The sequence below is a fragment of the Pteronotus mesoamericanus genome, unplaced genomic scaffold (assembly GCF_021234165.1).
Source record: "Pteronotus mesoamericanus isolate MK-2021 breed Mesoamerican mustached bat unplaced genomic scaffold, CSHL_Meso_final scaffold_533, whole genome shotgun sequence".
Taxonomy (NCBI): Eukaryota; Metazoa; Chordata; class Mammalia; order Chiroptera; family Mormoopidae; genus Pteronotus; species Pteronotus mesoamericanus.
Window position 1 is genome coordinate 4,149,937 of NW_026555320.1, and position 15,224 is coordinate 4,165,160.

The 15,224-nt window shown below is 51.0% G+C and overlaps 2 protein-coding genes and 1 pseudogene across 4 annotated transcripts in view; 1 reads left to right on the forward strand and 2 right to left on the reverse strand.

Annotated features, from left to right (window-relative positions):
- The window catches only part of QRICH1 (glutamine rich 1), a 41,123-nt gene extending 35,528 nt beyond the window's left edge, over nt 1–5,595 (reverse strand). Inside the window, exons 1-2 of one of the 3 annotated variants that reach the window (XM_054594764.1) lie at nt 5,439–5,595; nt 3,961–4,020 (exon numbers count right to left, since the gene is read on the reverse strand). The gene's annotated coding sequence lies outside the window, so the exon portion shown is untranslated. Of the gene's footprint in view, nt 1–3,960; nt 4,021–4,775; nt 4,859–5,438 lie in introns of those variants that run through there. The other 2 variants (XM_054594765.1, XM_054594766.1) reach the window with 2 other exon arrangements.
- On the forward strand, nt 435–1,432 carry LOC129087660 (60S ribosomal protein L30-like; annotated as a pseudogene).
- A 1,107-nt stretch (nt 5,596–6,702) lies between the features above and the next one.
- QARS1 (glutaminyl-tRNA synthetase 1) lies at nt 6,703–13,394 on the reverse strand. Its single transcript, XM_054594515.1, has 24 exons — nt 13,259–13,394; nt 12,941–13,088; nt 12,475–12,584; nt 12,256–12,331; nt 11,968–12,032; nt 11,333–11,386; nt 11,132–11,192; nt 10,723–10,794; nt 10,516–10,601; nt 10,267–10,353; nt 9,778–9,877; nt 9,583–9,661; nt 9,392–9,500; nt 9,159–9,289; nt 8,980–9,072; nt 8,737–8,874; nt 8,562–8,649; nt 8,329–8,472; nt 8,129–8,233; nt 7,865–7,957; nt 7,617–7,744; nt 7,457–7,523; nt 7,257–7,382; nt 6,703–6,838 (listed from the first exon to the last, which is right to left on the reverse strand). Exons 1-24 carry the CDS (start codon nt 13,373–13,375, stop codon nt 6,788–6,790), a joined length of 2,328 nt encoding a protein of 775 aa, XP_054450490.1. The 5' UTR covers nt 13,376–13,394; the 3' UTR covers nt 6,703–6,787.
- Between the last annotated feature and the right edge of the window lie 1,830 nt (nt 13,395–15,224).

The following is a 15,224-nucleotide window of genomic DNA, read 5'->3' on the forward strand; positions in this document are numbered from 1 at the left end:
TCCCCTAGATCTTTCTATAGCACAGGAGGCTTTTTAAAAAAGCATGTTAGTATCTGGAAGATTCTTGCCACCGCACCCAACACAAAGGTGGTTTAAAAAAATATATATATATATTTAAATTTATGTATATATGTATTTCACTCTGTGCATGAAAAGGGAACAAACCCAATTACATTGGTATATTCCAATATGTTTAATTATATGCATAAGAAAAAAGAGCCAGCAAAAAAAATGCATCTAAATGTTAACAGTAGTTTTGCTTGAATGGTGGAATCACAGAGGGCTTAAAGTTCCTATTGTTTAATACGCACCTGTATTTTCCAAAATTTGCATTAAACAAACAAAAATTAAAAAGTAAATTTTTTTTCAACAGCGGTTATAGCACAACAACACTAACAGTAACAGATACACAAACAATTCTGGTTGATCATAGCATGGTTTTCCCTCAAAATCTCAAACTCAAAGACAAAACCATCAAGCACCAGCTTCAAGGTGCTGTTCTTAAGATACACAAGGCTGCGCCTTTGTAAAAGAACAAGAGAAATGGATAAACTCAATGAATCTACTCTCTATAACCCCAAGAGAAACAAGATTCTCTTTTTTTTATTTTCAAGATGTTATTTATTTTTAAAGAGAGGGAAAAGAAGGGAGAAAGACAGGGACAGAGAGACATTAATGTGCAAACACCTCGCCCATGAACCAGGCATGGACCCTGAGCGGGAATTGAACTAGTGACCCTTCGGTTCACTAGTGAGCCAGCACTCAATCCACTCAGCCGCACCAGCCAGGGAAAAAACCAAGATTCTTAACTAGCTCCAAGTCAAAGACTTGGTGGGGAGCGGTAAATATTAATTAAAATACTTACAAAAAAACAAAGCTGGAGAGATAGCTGAGTACCCCCAATAAAGAGATGAGGAAAACACTCCAGGGCTCCATGGAGTGGGAGGAGTCTGTAAATAAGCATCTGCTTCGGAATACTTTAAGAATAGCTTCTTTGCAAAACAATAAACAGACAGCCTTCTCACTCCCAGGCTGTCTTGGCAAATGCTCTTGGTTGAGGGCCACCCCACACCTAAGGCAGGAAGGTGGTGGCCACAAAGAAGACAAAAAAGTCACTGGAGTCGATCAACTCTAGGCTCCAACTTGTTATGAAAAGTGGAATTATTGTGCTGGGGTACAAAAAGACTCTGAAGATGATAAGACAATGCAAAGTGAAACTGGCCATCCTTGCCAACAGCTGTCCAGCGTTAAGGAAATTTGAAATAGAACTAATGCCATGTTGGCCAAGACTGGTGTACGTCACCACAGCAGCAAATATATTGATTTGGGCACAGCGCGTGGAAAATACTACAGAGTAAGCACACGAGCTATCTTTAATCCAGGTGATTCTGGTATCTTTAGAAGCATGCCAGAACAGACTGCTGAAAACTAAATCATGCAGAATTTTTCTTTAATAAAACTGGCCAAAGCTTGGTTTAAAAACTGCACAAAACAAATATAAAAACAACCAATAAACAGACAAACCAGTCCCCCGACAACAGACCCAAGAAATCTGTTTTACGCACACCTTGATCTCTAGTATTTCCCCTGTCCTTCCTCTGTTAAAGCTTAGTATAGTACCTAACACAGCAGACCCTCCTATATGAATGTTATCATTATTTTATTACTTTATCACTAGAACACAAGATGATATCATGAACAAAGGTTACTCCAAAGCAGCAATCTATTACATTTCTATTGGTCTGCTTGCTATTTCTTTCTTTTTTTCTATTTAGATACTAAGGGAAGACCTAAGTACTCACTGGAATCATCCTTTCTTAGGTCCCCTCAAATCTGATACCTGACTCTCCACTCAGCTCCTCTGAGTGACTCTTGAATACATAACGGACTAGGAAAAGATACTGGGAACTACCTCAAAGCCCTGCCTCTTCCTATTCCCCCAACAGTCACGCTCTTGGGTACCTCTCAAAGCTCGTATCTACTTTAGCAATGACGCCTCAGCTTAGGAAGCCTAGTTTGAAGAACATATTCACTTGGAAAAAAAAAATCAATTTCCATTTTAAGAGGCTGCAGTCACATTTGTCCTAATTAACATAAGGAGTCATTGCAAGGAAGCAAATTGGGAGACATATTTCTGTTCTCAAAGATATTAATCCACTACAGGGTTTGCGATAGAAATTATCCCATTGGGCTATTCATCTGTCCCACACCTATACCAGAGGAGTCCCTTCCTTAGGGGCATTTTCACTATGGTTCTATTTTTGGACAACACACTTTCAAGTAGGAACTTAAATTACAGTCCTATCAAAGACTCAAGGGCTGTAAATTGGCACAACCATTTGCAATGTCTAGTAAAGTTAAAACGATCCATTTCATATGACCCAGCAATTCTATCCCTGGGTGTGTATGACACACATATATACAAAGGTACTTGTACTAGAATAATAGCATTGTTATTAGTAGTCCCAAACTAGAAGGATTCTAGATCTCTATCAACAGTAGAATGGATAAATAACAAACTATACCTGCACATAACATGGAAGTATTTCACAAACACTAAATACTAAAAGAAGGAAGACACAAAATACAGCATGATTCCATTTACATAAAATTCAAAAGTAAATAAAACCATGTGGTTGAGAGACACAAGGTGGTAAAAGTAAAAAGAAAAACAAAGAACATAATTATCACAGATGTCAGAACAGTAGTTGTCTCTAGGAGTTGAGAAGCTGTGATCAGAAAGGCACCCGTGAAAGGTTCAGTTCATGGGTGTTGGCATTTTTCTGAATTTTAAAGAGGTGGTAGTTAGATAGTGGTTCACTTCATAATTTTTCACTAAATTATGTACAGATCATCAGAATTTATATAGCTATTTCACAAATTCTTAGGGGAAGAAAAAAAGAGCTTTCTGACAAAAATCATAGCCTACCACCTCTACCTACAGTTTTGTCCTGTGAAGTGTGTGACCAAAGGACAATTCTTTCCTCCTTTCTGGCAAAGCAAGAGGTTAACCTATCATGTCTTCATGCAGCTACAATCAGCAATCACAATCCAGTACAACACTTAGGAAAAAATCAAATGAAGCATGTAAGTGAAGGCTAAAGGACTTAATACATCTGGAACAAAACCTGGGGCAACTAAATACAAAGTAACAGAAAAGAACAGGTGTTCATGCACGCCTCATTTTGAGACTGAGTAATAGAAAAAATTACAAATAAAGGGTGACCATTTAAAGAGTAGACAAGCAAGAAGCATGGCACATCAAAGACAACTCGCAACTGATTAAATTGAAAGAAGGCATGCAAGCATGAAGGAAGAAATCCCGGATTCTGAGGCTGTCATATGGAGGACAGCCACACCCAGAGTCACTGACTTTGGTTACTCTTTTTGGAGCAATTCAAATGTACAAGAAAATTCAACTACAATTTGATCTTTTGTTTAAAATGGCAATGTAGGCTGGAAAGGGGATGTGGAAAAGTGGGGGTTCATGGAGGGGTACACAAATTATTCATCAGAGGACTGGAAGCAGGACATCTGATAGGAAAATCTTAGTGAGCTTAAAAAAAAAAAAACACCACTATCTACAAACACCAGTTTAAAAGGTCCATCTCAAACTTAGTAAATAAAAAAGAGATATTTCAGAACAAGCAGGCCTGAGAGAAATTTAAGTGTTTCCTACATAAAGTTGACTGCTTTAGTATGAACCATTTAGGTCCTGAGGAAAGCTGATGCCTCAACATGCTAAAAGCCTGAAAGTTGTACTGACTTACTTTTTACCAGGAGAAATGTAGCAAACTGTGGCTGGATTCAAAGATGTGGTTCTCCCACATCTTCAATTTTCCAGCACCTAGTAATTTCTGGCAGAGAGCACCCAGAATGATTGACAGGATCTGTAATGTTTCAATATTACCAGGAAAAAACTGCACACATATTTCCAGCATATGAACGATTTTAACTCACCAGTCACCATGTTGCATGTATTTCTGCTGCTTGTCCTGAGTTCTTAAGACTTGTAACATTCTGAAGAAGACAGAACAAAGAAGTTCCTTCCATCCTCAGCCTCTTTTTAAATTTTAACTTTGTTCTTAAAATAATACAGTATATTTGAAAGAACTACCCCCATCATTAGCTTCTTTTTCCTTAAACTTAACATAAATTACAGCATGTTTTGTCTTAGAAAAAGAAGTGTGTATTTCTCTAGGACAAACCTAAAACGCCCCTAGTACCAGAACATGGCACTAGGGTTAAAAAAAAAAAAAAAAAAAAAAGGACTGGAAACAATTGAACTCTGTATCAAAAGTGCCTCTTGCAGTGATATACGGTCAAATTTTAGGAATTTCTTCTGATGGGAATATTGGAACTACAAAAGAAGGCAAAGCACTGATTTTCAGGTTGTTCAATTTCGTTCTGGACAACTTTTTGGCTGATGGATAGTGGGCCCTTAGTCTAACAGAATACAGGTCCCTCCCATCCACAAAGATGGGCTGCATTTAAGGATTTAATTAAAGTGGAATTTCAGAGCATGGGTAGTTTCACTTCGTCCACACAAGAGGATCCCCTTCCGGAGCGCACAGAGGTGACGTGTATGAATTGCGCTTATGGAAAAATTACTTTCTGATGACACGAAAGCAGGTAACGCTGAAGGCAGAGCCTTCCAGGACTACCTTCCTCCGCAGCACAAAGCAGCAGAGCAAGATGAGGAAACTCCAGGGGGCTCGCAGCCCTCACAGAGACTAGGTTTCAGAAGCAGGGCAGCACTCTCTTCAAGTACCCACCCCGCACAGGGGCCTCAGGTCACCGCATTATTCAAGAACGAGCAATTCTGCCCGCCTCGCAGAGAAGCGGAGCCGCTAGCCAGACCGCAAAACCGGTTGGTTTCTCGCGAGCGGCCAGGGGACGTCACCAGAGCAGGAAGGACCCAACCCGCAACCTTCCTCACACTGCCAGCCTCCTGCCCGCCGCCTCTCCGCGCAGCAGGGGTGTTCTGCGCGCACTCGCGGAGGCGCCGCCACCTAACAGCAAGGCGCGCGCCCCGAAGCGGGGGGTCGCGGGCGGGCGCGCGCCCCAGAAAGCCGTTCTTGCCCCCGGGCCGCAGTTCCAGGAACCAAGAAATCCAGCCCGGGAACGCGCACGTCAGCGGCCACGCGCACCTGGAGAGCCGCACGGCGCGCGCGCTCCCGCGCGTATAAACAGGCCCAGCCGCTCGCGAGCACCAGCGCGCGTTCGCGCGCCGCGCCCACCCGATCTCCATCCGCTCCTCCCCCACCCAAGGGGCGGGGGCGCGCGAACCCAGGGACATTCTCCGCTCTGGGGCCGCCCCAAGGTCTCCTGGGCCCAGCAGCAGCAGCCCGCCCGCCCCCGCCCGCCGTTGTGTGGGGTGGGCCCGCTGTCTCAGGCCCTCAGCCTCGCCGCATCCCTGCCCCCGCTGGATCCCTCACCCGGCGACGTCGTCGCCGCCGCTGCCGCCGCCGCCGCCGTTCTACCCGCCGGCCCCGCTGCACCGCTCGGGGGCCCGGTTCTGCCGTCGCCGCACCAAGACCGACAGGATTTTCCCCTCACAGCTCCCTGGGCGCCATCTTACATTCAACCCTCATAGCCAATGGGTGCCGAATGCCCCTCTCGCGATAATCCGAGCGTCGGGTCCCGCGAGAGTTGAGGCAGCCTCCTGGCCAGACTTAAAGGGAACGCTTCTGCCGAAGAGGTAGGCCTGGCCTCTGGCTGCAGTAGTGGCAAGAAGAGAGGTATAGGGCGGAGTACCCCGCCCTCGAACGCCTCTTCGCGCGGGGCGGAGCCAGGGCCGGGGATCGGCCTAGCCTTGGAGTCTGGGCAGGCTGGGGCTCGAAGCTTGCTCTGTAGCTACCTTCTGACGCCTGCTCGGGCTTCCTTAGGTCGCGCAGCCCCACACGGGGCGGGGCCCGGACTCTAGCTTAAGGTGGCCCCCCACAGCTCCTGAACTAGGCCTGCGCTTCAGCTGCGCCCCACCAGAGATGTCCCTGGGACACTCTCCTCTCCGTGTCCTTAGCATCTGGGATCCTCCTTCCCCACCCATCTTCTGCCTTTCTAGTCAGCCTTCCACAGCCCAGTCCACCTTAAAGCGGGCCTCTGGTAGCCTGGTGTTTGTATACAGGGAAAATGTGGAGGGTTGTTAAAGCTGCAGGCACACGCAGGCCTCGGCAGTAGCCTACCGTGCCCTAGCCTGCCACACTCTCTCTTAAAAAGGCCTCTGGACCTTTACCCTTGTTCCGCCTACCCTGGCAAACTATCCGTAATCCTTTGGGGTTCCCCTGGGGAGTCCCTTCCCGAGAGGACTCTGCTGAAGCCCAAGCTGGACCCGGAACCTCCTACAACCTCCTACAGGCCCCAGGGAAACCTCTCCTGCATGGTGCCTGGTCATTCGGTCTTCTCAGTGAGCCTGGCAGACTCAGTCATTTGCTGAATAATTGGACAGGGATCTTGGCCTCTCTTCCTCTACCTAGGCACCCAGGCAGACACTAACTTTCCAGAACCCTCTGGTGCAGGGCCCACTGCCATTCCCTCAGACCAGATGCAGAGGATATCCGTTCAGGCCCAGGCGCCTGCCCTTGGGCACCAAGAAGTGCACCAGTAGTTGTGTGCAGTGCACCATTGCCCCACTGCCACCCCCCAGCATGTCTCTAAGGCCCTCAGGTGCTGGGAGGGCAGACAGGTAACACAGACTCTGGGGGTGGATTTAGCTGTTCTTTATTGACATAGAGTCTGGGTACTCCTAGCCTCCAGAAGGATGAGGTAAGTCCATGGGGCTTCCGGCTCACACCTTTCCCGGGTCCTCCTTCAGTGTGACGGTCCGGTTGAAGACAAGCTGGAGAGCAGAGAGGCAAGAGTGACCACCAAACCAAAACTGGGCCAGGAGGTCCTGGGTGGATCTCACTACAGATACCCCACCACTACCCACACCCCATTCATCCCAGGGGGGCTGAGGGTCAGGAGACTTGGGTTCTCCGTAACTTTACGACTCTTAAGTAATGGATGGCTCTGGGCCTCCATTTTATAAGGAGTATAACAACCCCTGTGATTGCCCCCTTTGAGGAGTAAGAAAGGCAGAGTCCAAACAAAATTTTGTGCATGGACTTAATCTCTGAGCCTGCTTCCTCATCCGTAGAACATGAACCCCCACCTAAAGTGGTGAGAATTAACTAAGGAAATATAGACAAAGTGGTTGGCACAGTGAATGGAAACCATCATCACTGTGGAAAGGCCAGGCAAGTAAATTCAGGCACCTGTCCCTGGTGGCTGTCTGGGTCCACGGAGAAGTAGCCAAGCCGCTCAAACTGGAACTTGTCGAAGGGCTTTGCCAGGGCCACAGAACAATCCACTAATGCTGCCTCCACCACTTGTAGCGATGACTGCAGGCAAGGAACTCAGATGGCCATCCAGGCAGGGGGGCCCACCGCCCTCACCCTGTACCCCATGAGCCTACCGGGTTCAGGTCACTTAAGAATCCACCAGGCACCTCAGCAGGATCCTCAGGGTTTTTGTGCTGGAATCTGCAACCAGAGTGACGATCAGACTCCAGATGGGTAGCCCCAGCAGGCAATGCCCATCTTCTACCTGTCCCCACCCCTGCTCTGTTCACTCACAGTCGCTCATAGAGGCGAATCTCACACGTCAGAGGCTGTGACACCCAGTGAATAAAGGCCTTGGGCTTTTCTCCAGCATCTGCCCTTCTGCAGGTCACCTCCAGGCTTTCCACGCAGCCAGTAGGGCCCTTTTAGTCAAGGGGGAGAGGCCTGAAATCAGACTCTGGGACCACCACCAGAACTGCAGCCTGCACCCAGGTCCTCACCCCAGCAGGCACTACGGTGGGAAGGCTGCAGCTGGCTCTCACCTTCATGACTTGCTGCAGCTCGATGACATAGCCTGTATGCCTCAGCCCCACAGGCTGGCCCCGTGCCAGGCGCTTGTAGCCGGGCTCTGGTTCCTAGAGGTGGTAAATAGAGTAGCCACAAGAGGCTGCAAGGGTCGGAGACATACACGAGGTTCCCCCCCTGCCCCCGCCATGTTGGGCAGCAGTTGGTTTGCCTGAAGCAGGAAGTAAAATACTTCAGAACCGGGCTGAGCAGCAAACAGGAACTTCCACCCTCCCATTCACCTCCTTGAAGTCAGTCCTCTCAATGAAGACAATGGATCCAAAGGGAATCTGATGGAAGCCCTTAGTCTCATCAGCTGGGAAGTTGGGCACCTGGATGTCCAAAGACTACAAGAAGAAATGGGTGTCTGAGTCACACTAGGCACCTGAGTACCCCCACACCCCGCAGCAACACACACACACACACAGTCAGGCAGACCTACCCTGGCAGCAGGGAAGTTGGTGATGAGGACCTGTAATGGCTCCAGCACAGCCATGGCCCGCGGGGCTGTGTCATTCAGTACATCACGCACGCAGGCTTCTAGCAGATGTGGCTCCATTGTGGTCTGTGCCACTGTCACCCCCACCTAAGAAGAAAGGGCAGCATTGATCACAGCCACAACCACAGACTGCCGTGCTCAGTCCCCACCTGCCCACCCAGCCCAGTGGGCCATACCCGAGCACAGAAGTTGTTGATGGCCTCAGGCGGGAAGCCTCGCCGTCGCAGGGCTGTAAGTGTGAAGAGCCGTGGGTCATCCCAGTCCCTGTGCACAAGGAGGTGGTGAGACCTTTAGCAGTACATGCCACTAATCCCACCAACCTTTGAAGAGCCAAACAACAACTACATGTACCGCACAGCACCAGCTGCCACAAGCTGGAGGATCTTCCTCTTAGAGACAACTGCATAGTGGAGGTTGAGGCGTCCATACTCCCACTGCACAGGGCAATAGACGTCCAGAGCATTGCACAGCCAGAAGTAGGAAGAGCGTCTGGGGTAGGAGGGTACAGTCAGGACCTCAGACCAAGGAGAGACCACAGGAAGGGCTGCTGCAATCCCATTGGCCCTACCCGCCCCAAGGGCCCAGCTCCCTCACCGGGCCTGGAATTCCTTGGTGCAGAGTGAGTGGGTGATGTGCTCGATGGAGTCACAGAGGCAGTGCGTGTAGTCATAAGTGGGGTAGATGCACCTGCAGGGCATAGGCAGTGGGCCCCACCATCCAGCCCCACTGTGCCCCACCCATGGCCCACCAAACCACCCCATGCTCATACCCACCAGGTGTCCCCTGTGCGGTGGTGTGGTGTATACTTCACTCGATAGGCCACAGGGTCCATCTTGCCATCTTCCATCACCAGCTTCATCCGCAGCGTGGCCTCACCCTCCGCAAACTTGCCTTTGCGCATCGCCTGAGGGGAGCAAAGGCTCAGGCCGCCTCTCGGCACGGGGGCATCTTTCTCATCCTTGGCATCCTGGCCTACCCAGACCCACCGGCCCCTCCAGAATCCTACCTCAAAGAGTAGCAGTGACTCCTCTATGGGACGGTCTCTCCAGGGCGATGGCGGAGGGTTGTGGCCTTTGAGCTCCTCTCCCCGCTGGTGGCACACATAGGCCTGGCCCCTGTGGAGGAGGGGGTGTGAGTGCCCAGCATGACTGTGTCCTGGTCAGCCTGCCTGGCCCTGCATCATGGCCCTGGCCTCACCTGCGGATGAGCTCTGTAGCCCAGGCATACAGCTGGTCAAAATAGTCAGAGGCATATGTCACCTTGTAAGGAGTGTAACCTGAGGCAGAATGAGATACGGTATTAGCAGTCAGTCAGGGACTCCCAATGGCAGGCCATGGCCCAAGGAGATGCCCACTGACCACCAGCTCTGTCCAGACCTTGCTCAGTCCATACCCAACCAGGCCACCATGTCACAGATGGCAGTGAAGAACTTTGCTTCCTCTTTCTCAGGGTTGGTGTCATCAAAGCGCAGGAAACAGATCCCATTGTTGGCCTAGGAGAGTCGCAGAGTCTGTGAGCTCCCAACGATCAGCTCGCAGTCCAGCTCATCACACTGGAACATTCTCAGACCTCTCCCGTGTCAGAACTGGAAACGTCTTCAAGAGTTTCACTCATCTTCCTTTATCTCAATATTCTAAACAAGGCATCTCTTATTCCAAGTTGACATAAGACCGGTTGCACTGGGAATTCCCTCAAACTTGAACTCACTGCCTCATCTCAGAGCTTTTTCCCAATGAGCCTAATGGATTCCAAGGTATCTGCTGCACATGTGGTTCCCCTCCGTGGCCTCTGCTCTGGGCACGTTAGAGGAGAGCAGGGAAGGTATCTAGTCATGGAGGCAGCAAATCACTCTGCTTGCCAGGTTCTCAGACACACACTCACCTTAGCATAGCCGAAGTTGAAATTGATGGCTTTGGCATGTCCAATATGCAGGATTCCATTGGGTTCTGGCGGGAACCGGGTACGTACCTGAGATGAGAAGAATGGGAGCAGAAGAATTAGGTCAGAACTCAGGTGACCCTAAAGGAACAGATGCTGTTTCTCAGAGAGGCCATGGGGCAATATGCAGGCAGCTCAGGCCCCCAGGCAAATGCTAACAGCACTAGCTTGGCTGGTCATACTCCCACACACCTGTCCCCCAGTGATCTCCAGGTGCTGCTTCAGTAGATCCATGGTATGTGGAGTGGTTACATAGCCTGGGGTCTTGTAGTTTTCACCTGCGAGGACCAGAATAAGACTGAGGACCAGGCTGCAGGCCAAAGCTCCCCACCCTCAGGGCCTGGCTGCAGGAGTTGCTATCAAGATCCAGCCCTTCTCAGTTTTGCCCTGACTGCTTACCGGGCTTGTGGAACTTAAGTGCCTCTCCTCGGAGCTGCTCCATCAGAGACAGGGTCTGGCCAGCAACCTCGCCTGCAGAGAAGAGACCAAGGAAAACTCATCCTCTGGACACAGCTGCCACATCCAGTGCCGGGAGGCACCTGTCGGCACTACTCACACCCTGCAACCAGAACAAAACCTAGCACGCCTCTCAGTCCCAAACCCCACAGATCAGAGGTACACAGCCAGAATTCTCAGGCCTCCTCAGGCCAGTCTCTTGGTAAAGTAATCAAAGGAAACACCAGGACTTCCAACCTTAGAGTGGAAGACAGGGTGTTGTAGAAGACATGGCCTGAGGGCATAAGGCCCCCTCTGATGGACAGCTCAGAAGTCAGGGAGTTGAATGTGACAGGAGTCTCAAGCCTCTCACCATTCTCCACCACATCCTTGGTTGTCCTCCGGTCTGTTTCTTCCAGCCGAGCCTTTGCCACCTGAGGAAAGCCCAGAAGTCAGGTCAGAGTCTCTCTTGGGAAGGGTCTTAGGATCACTGGGGCCAAATGCTCTCTTTCCCAGCCAGAAGTCTCACCTTCTACCACCTCAACCCCAGGGACCCAGGACCATACTCAGCTACCTTAGGTTTCTTCTCTAGATCAGCCTCCGTCTTGGGACCCAGAAGGTGGAGGACCTGAGCAGAGACCAGAGTTAGACCTGGAACGGGAGTATTTTCTTTCCAGGATAGCCTGATTGACCCTGCCCACCCCCTAAGGACTTCCTGGCCTGTCTACCAGAAACACCTTGAAAAACCTACCTAGCCCATCCCACCTTTACTCCTCACAGGGTTCTTCTGGCCTCAAATGCTATTCATCACCTGAGGGTCTGTACTGGTTTCAGGTAACAAAAACTGCCATTTAGAGAGGAACTACGAGACCGGCATCAAGATATGCAACGTAGCTCAGCCATTCTGTGATTCTAGGCCAGCATCCTAAACAAAGATCCTCATCCTCAAATGAGATGAAAGCCACCCCTATTTATAAGGCGAGGAAACTGAGGTTCAGGGTCAAGTGACTCACCCCAAATTAGGCTCAATGCAGAGGCCCACATCTTTCACTGCCTCTTCAGGTGCTGCCTCCTCCACACCAAGCTCTAGCATTCATCAGCAGAATAGGGGCAGGGTCTATTCCCCCTGACCACTGTTTATCCCTCAGTGGACTCTAGACCCAACCCATGGCAGGGTATTTGCCTGCTTCAGCTCAAGGAGGTGCCCACCTGCATGTCCACTTCATGCTTGATCATTTTGCCATCTGCCCACTTGAGCGCAGCCCGAGCCTCTCCTAGAAACGTGGGCACAAGGAGCTGCAGAAAGGCAAAAGAAAAGGCACTTCCCACCCTCTTTCCCAAGAAAAGGTCCCGGCTGACCTCAGGAATCAGAGCTTGGGCCCAGCCAGACCACTTTTTAAAGTGCTTCTACTCTTCCCCCACCTCCTTCTCGTCACTCCCAGAAGAGGACACATGACCAGAGAGAACGGCACAGTCCCTTCCCCAGGTCCTGCTTACCCATCAGCAGTCCCATGTTGAAATGATAACGCTCTACCAAGAGCTGGGGCCGGTGGTGATTGATGGCAACCTCCACCTGCAGAAAACCAAACCATATGGTTCAGGAAAGTGTCCTTTAGAACAACACCCTCACCCTGGGTATTCCTGGGTGGAGAAGCTGAGCCATTCCTTTCTAGGGTCTGAACTAAGGAAGCAACCGGTGCCTGGGGAAGGACTCACAGCCTCCTCAATCTGCTCTGGAGTCACGGTGATGCCCACACCACATTCCTGCTCAAAGTCTGCTGTGTCGATGGGATCCAGGGGATGACTCCTCACATACTCAAGGGCAGCTGAGAAAGGACAACAATGAGTTTGTGGCATCTCAGCTCCAAGAAGTAAGTAGGTAGGGCCTTAGTGCTACAAAATCCCAATTATGGCTTGGCCTTCTAGAAGGTTAAGCTTTGTACCACCTGAGAGCAGTCCTGGGGCCACAGGAAAGAAGCGTGTGTTGTGAGGGAGGCTCTACCGCAGACCTGCACAGTTCCCCAATCACACGGGAAGCCACCCTCTCCATCCCTCACTGCCAGGTCTGACTTGGAAGTGCAGAACTAGGCATCCACGGAGATACTGGGGGACTTGGCAGAAAGGGGTTTTGGCCTAGGATTGGAGCTGGAGGTGGGAGTGGCAGGACAGGCGGGGGTCTCACCGCTCAGCTGGGACTCGGTGTGGATCTTCTTATTGGCTATGTAATTCACGAGGAAAGACAGACGCTGGGGATCCCTGAGTCGGGAGGCCAAGCCATATAGCAGGGTCCCGGTAGCCTTGTCGATGGTGGAGCCCAGAGTCTGCTGTGCCTGGGGTCAGACGGGTCAGGAGAGAAGCCCAGCCGCCAGTGAGTAAGAATTACGGGAGACAAGGTGGGTGGGTCGGGATCGGGACGGGGACCGGGACCGGGACCGGGACCGGCCCGCAGCTGCAGGGGAACACAATCGGCATCCTGGGCCAAGGGCAAAAGGGTTCGCACCTGGATCGCCGCCTCGCGCAGCTGCGCGCTCAGAGCCGTGTTCTTGAGCGTCTCGCGGGCCTTGTGCTCGCTCAGGCCTAGGCCGGTAAAGAGCGACAGAGAGTCCACAGTCGCCATCGTAGAGACTACGGAAACCGAAGGAAAACTTCGGGGCCAATCTGCACGTTGACGTTAGCCCACTGACCAATAGGAGCGCGAAGCCGCCACGGAGAGCCAATAGTATCCTTCCTTGGAGGGGGCGGGACTATCCAAGGTTGTCGGCGCCATTTAAATGGCAGAGGAGTGCAGCCAAACCGACTTTTCCGGGCGCTTCACTTCCGTCTCCGCGTTACTGGCTCCTTTGGCTCCTTGAAGGGGTAGCAGGCAGACGCAGGCCTGGCCCTTTACTCTTCAGGTTTTCCCCTTACACCTTCGAAACCTTGGGACCATCCCAGTCTGTTCTCGGGAACAAATGTGAGTCCCTATCGCGTTTCTTAAATCTCAACATTGGAGTTGCCATGGAAATAATTGAGCAAAATGAAGCCCTGGAAATCCGGTTAAGACTCCAGCGCAGAGACCGTGGGGAGCGGCTGATCGAAGGACTTTATTAAGACTGGCACTTTTCCGGCGCTCACCTGGACACACCTGGCCAGGAGAGAGAAAGGAAGGACCTCGCAGAAGTTCTGTGATGATTCGTTTAAAATCTCTTGGCACACGTACCCTCCCTTGCCAAAGCACGCAAGTGTTGCGAAAGCCATAAGCAAATTAGACCTTGAAATCCATCTACAGGCATCTGACAGGACATTTTATTGACGTTAGGATATGGTGGGGAAGAGGAGATAGTATCTCCATAGTGATGGTTATTGTGCTTGGCAGTCTCACTACACTCCCTGTTTTGTTTGTGGAACTGGAGCTGCTGGTGGTGGGACAGAAAGGATATCCCAAAATTTGGAATTGGAACTCGTGTTTTTCAAGGCCTTTGTGTTGCTAATACCCCTGGACCTTCAAGGACTGGGAAGGATCCAGGCTACAATATGTAACCATATTGTGTCCTGCTTGGTGGCCGTATCCCACTAATGACCAAGTTCCGTTTCTGGGCCTGCATCTGAGTCCCATGTGATAACCAAAGGCCAGGATCCAGGTCCTGTGTCTTAGGGCTTCCCCCCTCCCCATGGCCCCTTGGCCCTGGCCTGATGCCCAGCCAAGGTTAAGTTGCAGGCATTGAGCAGGGGATGCATTGCTGTGGTGCCACAGATGGGCACCAAGAAGCAAAGCCACCACCTCACCAGCCCTGTGCTTTCACAGCTGCTGATGCCTAGTCCACCATAAAGATGCCTATAAGCAGAATGACTGCCACTGTTAGTGCCTCCTCTGCACCTGATACCATCAAAGGATTTCTTACAGCACCATCTTGAATCCTGTAGGTCTGGCGACAACCCCCTGCAACCCTCCCCTGGCTTCAGGGTAGCTACCCTGTGGATCCTGTGGCTCTGTGTTATGTGATCAGGCAGTAGTCCTACCAGTGCTACCAAGAATGCCACAAGTGGCAGTGATAGGCCAGCCCGTTGTCTGGAGCCCTATGACTTGGACAGAGCAGAACCATGGTGTATGGGTACAGCCCAGGGGGCTGGCTTGCTTGCATGAGCCCCTTTCACTACTTCCAGGAAAATCAATGAAAAGATAACCAAGGAGAAAAGCCAGGCAGCAGCCAGTAAGGTCCAGCTGTGGCCTGAAAAGAGGCAGGGTCCAGAAGCCAGGCCTATGGACAGGTCCCTGCAGGGTAGGCTAACAATGAATATAGAAGCAGTAGAGGTCACAGTGCTGATGGCCACCTCAGGCTTCTATAGATGCCACAGAAGGGCAATGTGGCAAGCTCAGCAGCAGCAGGGCTGTGGTCAGGGGTAGCAGAAGTCCCTGAGCCGTGCATCCAGCACAGTCCTGCTGCAGCCCCTGCCTAGGAGGCCCTCCAGCAGTATGACGGCACCAG

Bases quoted from the DNA above. Each gene is read 5' to 3' on its own strand.
- QARS1 (XM_054594515.1), bottom strand. From the start codon at position 13,375: ATGGCGACTGTGGACTCTCTGTCGCTCTTTACCGGCCTAGGCCTGAGC. The intron at 12,332-12,474 runs GTGAGTCCTTCC...GGTTTTCTGCAG, and splicing joins CAGAGCAGATTGAGGAGGCT to GTGGAGGTTGCCATCAATCA. The intron at 8,234-8,328 runs GTAGGTCTGCCT...TTCTTCTTGTAG, and splicing joins CCAACTTCCCTGCTGCCAGG to TCTTTGGACATCCAGGTGCC.